The 6524-nt window shown below is 42.7% G+C and overlaps 1 protein-coding gene across 1 annotated transcript; it reads left to right on the top strand.

The window, feature by feature from the left end:
- The first annotated feature begins 427 nt into the window (after positions 1 to 427).
- LOC130071408 (uncharacterized) lies at positions 428 to 4125 on the top strand. Its single transcript, XM_056236208.1, has 2 exons — positions 428 to 860; positions 2780 to 4125. The coding sequence occupies exons 1-2, from the start codon at positions 428 to 430 to the stop codon at positions 4123 to 4125; spliced, it is 1779 nt and encodes a 592-aa protein (XP_056092183.1).
- The last annotated feature ends 2399 nt before the right edge of the window (positions 4126 to 6524 follow it).

Here is a 6524-nt window from a genome sequence, read left to right as displayed (position 1 = left end):
GGTGACTTGACGGTGGATCGGTTCAGGTGGACAGGTCTTTGATGGATGGAAAGCAGGTAGGTGATCAGGAAGTCTGTGAGCCATGAAATGACGAGACCAGACAGTGGCCGTTTCTCAATATGAAGAGCTCTTTTCCAAAACGCGATAAACGCCATTTAAAAAAAAATGAGTTTGTCACGTCATTCTGTTGTATACCGAGCCTACTCACTGCTCCATAAATGTTTCTAACCAAATCGCTACATATCCCTGTTTAAATTGTACTGAATGGTGTCGTTTTACTCCAAACCGCGACAGCCGCTACACTCGTTTCGAGTCAAAGTGCGATATATTCTCTCGGCCAATCGGAGTCTTCGAATAGCTGTCATGCGTGAGGTGTACGTGAGGCGTGAGGTAAACATCGTCAGTGTGAATTAAATACGTCGGAAAAATGAATGTGTTGACTGTGATAAACACTTTTGATGGGTCCGAAGAAGCTGTTAAGCCCGCGCCAGGTGGAAGACGACGGCGTTTAAACGAAGACAACCACGAACGTCAAAAAACTAAGAAGATGCGCTACTCTGGTGGAGGACGGATCCCCACCATTGGATGTAAACACACCTCAGCTAAATGCTTTTGCCAAGCAGATAGATTGACACCCGATGACCTTGTCATGAATTTTCAGAAGTTTCATGACAAACCTAATAAGGTGGATCAGGACGCGGCACTTCTTCACCTGATGAGCGTATCTGAGGTAAAACGGCAGCGTCAGAACGACGAAAACCGACAGAAGGGGAGGAATGTCAACGTGAAATACAGCCTGCTGTGGGATGAGCACCCCAACAAATTGCCAGTTTGCAAGGCCACATTCCTGTCAGTTTTGGGTGAGTAAAGTTTTCATGTTTGGAATAGTTGAAATCCGTTTTGTATGTGATTTTCCTTTGTAGTTACACTGATGGGCGTCATGTTTTATACTATTAGAAGGATTGTTTTTTGGCTACTTATCAGAGAAAAGTAATGATGATACACAACCCTTTATTTGTGTAGTGGATGGCTAAAGCCATTTCTAGACCAGTGTTGTTTTTGGCAGCCCTTTTAGTTTTAGTCTTAGTCTTTTGGACGAAAATGCTTTTTAGTTTTAGTCACATTTTAGTCACTTATAAACTTAATAGTTTTAGTCAAGTATTAGTCGACGAAAACAAAAAAAGGTTTTAGTCAAGTTTTAGTCAATTTTAGTAAAAAAAAAAAAATTAGTCTTTAAAAAATAGAGAAAATAAAAGTGCAGCTGTGTCAATTTGTATCAAGTTCAAAAATGGAAAAGAAATAAAAGTGCCACTTTGCAATCTGTTAAAAAAAGAGAAAAGAATAGAAATCCATTTGGCAAGACAGGTCTATTTATCCCTGCATTAGTGGCTGCAATGAGCCTGTTTTGCATTGCACAATTTCTCAAAAGTCATGCTCAATGTTCAGCTGAGATCTATACTTTGTTTTCAGTGAAGCTGAAAAGCCCATCTCACAGAGATATGATGTGGCAAAGGGAAGAAGAATGCACACAGCTCTCTGCCTTTAGCCTATACATAAAAACGTTTTTTTTTTTTTTAAATAGATAAAATAGACATAACATACTGTGTTTGATATGGGATTAAAATGATGGGTAGTGTATGGGCAGTGTATAAGATATAAACTAATGATTAATTATTGTAATATTCCTTTATTCCGATCAGAGCATGTGAGCGGAGAGCGCATTTCTGAATATCCCTCCGCTCGCTCATTCAGCTCAGGCTCGCGCGCTCAACCCAGAATGGCCTGCTGGTTCGAGAATATGTGGAATAAGGGCTGCCTCCGACTAAAGTTTTTATTCTAGTCGACTAGTAGTTGTTCATTTAAGCCATTAGTGGACAAATCGCCCCTTTATATTAATTTAATTACTTAAATAGGCTATACAGGATAATGAGCGTTATAGCCGCACTCGAGCGCACGACCGCACGCATAAAGCTTGCCACAAATAACCGGCAAAAGTAATGATTATGAATGTGTAAAAAAATAGCAAGGAGACATTTAATTGTTTATTAATAAACTGGAGTTTTCGGTGTCGCAGCAAAGATGAAGTTGACGATGCGGACGCCATGAGCGAATAAAGATACAAAGGCATAAAACGGAAAATTTCCTCCCGTTTGGAGGAGACCTGTCACGGCAGTGGGGCGCGCCCCACACTTTGAGAACCGCTGGATTATACTGAAACTGAAAGTATGTCCATAAATCATCTCGTCATTTCCGACCACCATGCCCGTCTATTGGCTTCGATCGCTGCCGTGGTCCTTCGAAGATGTGTGGTGAGTGACTAGCCGCAGGTGTGTTGTGTGGAATCTGGTGCGCGCGGCGGCATGGGTAGCCTACCCAAAACAAGGAAGCGGCAGCATTGCTGATACTTTTTTTTAGCTCAAAATAGGCACAATTGACGCAAAATAGGCGGAAATGACATGCTTGTGATTGTGAACGTCAGACTTATAATCATTTTCGTTCCGTCTCGTCTTGTCAACGAAAACTCGAAAACGTCTCGTCATGTTTTAGTCACCTTAGAGACATTTTTAGCTAGTCATCGTCGCGTTATCGTCATAAAAAAAAGTGCGTCAACGAAATCATTTCGTTATCGTCATCGTTGACGAAAACAACACTGATCAAAAGAAGTGTTTTAAGTTGATTCTGTACTGGACTATGTGTATAGTGTGTGTAATGATGTGTATGCATGTTGGTTTTACATTGAATCGATCTAATTCATTAATTTACCTTCACTTTACCACAGGAATCAGCAAAGACCGGGCCTCCCGGGTTGCCCGGTATTATGCTGAGACTGCAGAGGCTCGTCCGGAGAGAAGAGGTGGTGCGAGAAACATCGAGGGGAACGACAGTAGAAGGCAACTGATCATAAATCACATCAAGACCTTCACGTGCAGGGCCAGCCACTATGGGCGGAGGGGAGCACCTGGGCGCAGGTATCTGCCAGCTGACCTCAGTGTGCGCAGGATGCATGGGCTCTTTGAGGCTCTAAACCACGCACACACAAGCTACTCCCTCTACTACTCTGTTTTTGCCAAAAATTTCAATCTTGGCTTCGGCCACCCAGCAACTGATGCATGTTCTGATTGTGCCAAATACAAATTCAGAATCACAGATCCAAATATGACAGAAGCAGAGAGGCAGATAGAATCTGCATCATTCATTTTGCATCGTCGTAGAGCTCGTGTTTTCTATGACCTACTAGGCAGAGTTGCGAAGGATTCTGTGTCTGTCTGCTTTGACATGATGCAGAATCTGATCCTTCCCAAAACTCCAATAGGGCAGGCCTACTACTCTCGTCAGCTGTATCTCTACCTGTTTGGTGTTGTAAGACACCATGGAGAGAATAGTCGGCAGCCAAAAGAGGATGTCCATCTCTATGTGTGGCAGGAAAATCAGGGTCCCAAGAACAGCAACATGATTGCATCTGCTTTGAATGACTGCTTCACAGTTCGCCTTGCCAGTCAAATTCGCAGATCCAAGGGGCTTCAGCTCTTCAGTGACTCGTGCTATGGACAAAACAAAAATATGACCATGGTCTCCATGCTCATGAAGCTAAGGCAAACCTTCCCCAATCTTTGCATCGAGCACACATTTCCAGTCAGGGGGCACAGCTATCTCCCCGCAGATAGAGTTTTTGGCAGGATTGAGCAGAAAATCAGAAGGATCGACACAATTCTCCTGCCACAAGAATACCATGCCCTCCTGCAGCAGTTTGGTAATGTGTACATTTACGGCACAGACTGGAAGGCTTTTGATTACAAGTCAGCTACAAAAGAGTGCGTGAAGGCGCAGAGAAGCTTCAAGATCAGTGAAGCACGCATGCTGGATTTGAGTACCAACAAGGTTGGTATAAAGGTGGCATACAATGGGGAGTACTGCTTCCACAGTGTGCTGAAACGGGGCAAACGGTGGGCTGACCTGAAACCTGCCATTCTTGAAAGCCAAACCACAGTGAAGAAAGCAAAGAAGCAAGATGTGGTTGCACTCCTGAAAGCAATAGGTGTGTCTGAGGCAGTGAGCGCATTTTATAGTGATGCACTATCTGATGTGAATGAAAACGCTCACCAGAGTGACGAAGACCCAGAATAAATTCCTACAGTGTAGTGAATGAATGTAATGCAGTATGGAATGCAGTATTAAATTTTAGCTTTGTTTTATTGTTATAAAGGTTATGCACTTCAAGCAACAACATTTTAATTGGTTTCGCACTTAATATTGCACTAATTGGCCATTTGTTTTGTATGTGTGTTATGTTTTACTGTGTCTTTACTGTGAATAGCGAGCGCTCTATAGTCTCATATAGAGCTCATGATATTGTATGTTAACTTATTTTAAAAACAGACTGAAAAAAATGAATGGTTTTATAACATTTTTGAGCAAAGAACACATGGTGGATATGTAGTGGAGAGTGGATATATAGCGTTTTGAAAAGAAATAAAATAAACTTTGGATTTATGATCATTAACATTCTTGTTTGATTTCTCAATTATTGTTGATGGTGTTCAGACTGACCCAAACAGGATTTTTAACTATATAAATTAAATACTTACAAAATATGTAGGTCTGGGTAAATAATTGTCCTTTATCTCAAAACAATCAAAATGGATATATAGCGTTTTGGAAAAGAGCTCTTCATATGCGTTCTTGTCTTTACTTGTGTTCTTGTGGACTTGTGAAACGTCATCAGTCACTGCCCAAGTACTGTTCCAATTCAAAGTTCACATCTAGCCAAGTCCAGTTCAAATCCCCGGATGTGTTCTTGATCCGCCCCGTTTACCGAGGATGCATCTAGAGGTGACTTGTGCGGACTTGAGACAGCCAGGTATCCCAGAATGCATCTCGCACCAACCAGCAAGCGTCAATAGCAGAGGAGAAAACCCGCGTAATATCAAAATACTACTGTTATTGTGTCGTCATGAAATGTAATTTTAAGAGTGTTTCAGGCGAGAATGTGTTTTTTTAAAACTCAAATCTCTGGTTTATTTATAAAGATAGCGCCTATTTAAAAAATGTCTCTGACGTTTTCGGAGTTGTGACATCCAGCCGTTCACCGCGGGTGTTCAACGCTCATCAACCCGACTGGAACGTAAGTTATGACTATAACTATGGATCTATGAGACCGAATGATGACCGTCACCACGGTCTTACCTTGAATGACGCCATTCTGCTAACTCTCCTCGAGACCTTATGTAAACAATGTCAGATGACTGACCCCAAGTGGTTGGTTCCCTATAAAACATCCGGATGAACCGAACACTTCCTCTTGCCTGGAATGCCTCAGTTCATCCCGAGTGACAAGAAATGGTGACGGTCATCATTCGGTCTCATAGATCCGTAGGTATAGTCATAACTTACGATCTATTTCGACCTCACTCAGACCGTCACCACGGTCTTACCTTGGATGACTAGTACCATCAAGGTCACGAGGGATGGAAGCCTCTCCTTCTTTACATCCCTGCTTAGCGGCCGAAAGCAGAATTGTGGACCCAAGCGTACCTGGGTCCGCCACATTAACCCTGTAATACCTGGCAAAGGTACAAGGTGAACTCCATGATGCCGCTGCGCATATGTCCGTTAGTGCCACCCCCTTCAGTGCTGCCCAGGATGTGGCCAGACTCCTGGTAGAATGAGCTACCAGGTTCGCTGGGACTGGTAAACTCTGACTGGAGTATGCTTGTGCAATAGTGTCTACTATCCAATGTGATAGACGCTGTTTCGAGGCTGGTTTTCCGACACTTTTCTTATCATAACACAAAAACAACTGAGTGTGTGAATGTCGTAATGACTGTGTGCACTCAATGTATGTGCGAAGTGTTCGAACTGGACACAAGGTAGCAAGATCAAGCTCTGTACAAGAGAGATCAGGATCAGGTTGAAATGCTGCAAGTTCGATTACTTGATTGATCGTGCAAGTATTGAGAACTTTAGGCAGGAAAGCCGGGTTCGGCCAAAGAGAGACACCTGAATAGTCTGCTTTCCATCTCAGACAATCTTCACTAACTGTTAAAGAATGTAACTCGCCCACTCTTTTTGCTGAACAGATAGCAAGAAGGAAAACTGTTTTCCATGTTAGTGATTTAAGATCTGCTTGGGCCAATGGTTCAAACGGGGCTCTAGTCAATGATTGTAGAACCATGGGAAGATCCCAGGATGGTGATCTTAGCCTTTTTTCTGGATAGAGGCGACGTGCTCCCTTGAGAAATTGAGTAACCAACATGTGTTTGCCAACAGACAAACCTTCCACAATAATGTGAAAATAAGAAATAGCCGCAACATAAACCCTTACTGTGTTGACTTTCCTTCCTGAGTCTAAAAGTGACTGAAGAAAGCATAAAATAGAATCAAGACCACAATTCGTGGGGTCCAAGTTTTTGTCCTGACACCAGTTAGAGAACACACGCCACTTGCTCGAGTAGTTATCCCAAGTGGAAGGCGCTTTAGCATTGCTTATGGTTTTCCTTACTGCCTCCTCCAGCTGACAAGAGAGG

Source organism: Rhinichthys klamathensis, unplaced genomic scaffold, assembly GCF_029890125.1.
Source record: "Rhinichthys klamathensis goyatoka isolate OS25496 unplaced genomic scaffold, OSU_Roscu_1.1 h1tg000440l_1, whole genome shotgun sequence".
Classification (NCBI taxonomy): domain Eukaryota; kingdom Metazoa; phylum Chordata; class Actinopteri; order Cypriniformes; family Leuciscidae; genus Rhinichthys; species Rhinichthys klamathensis.
This window is presented reverse-complemented; position numbering and strand designations above follow the sequence as displayed.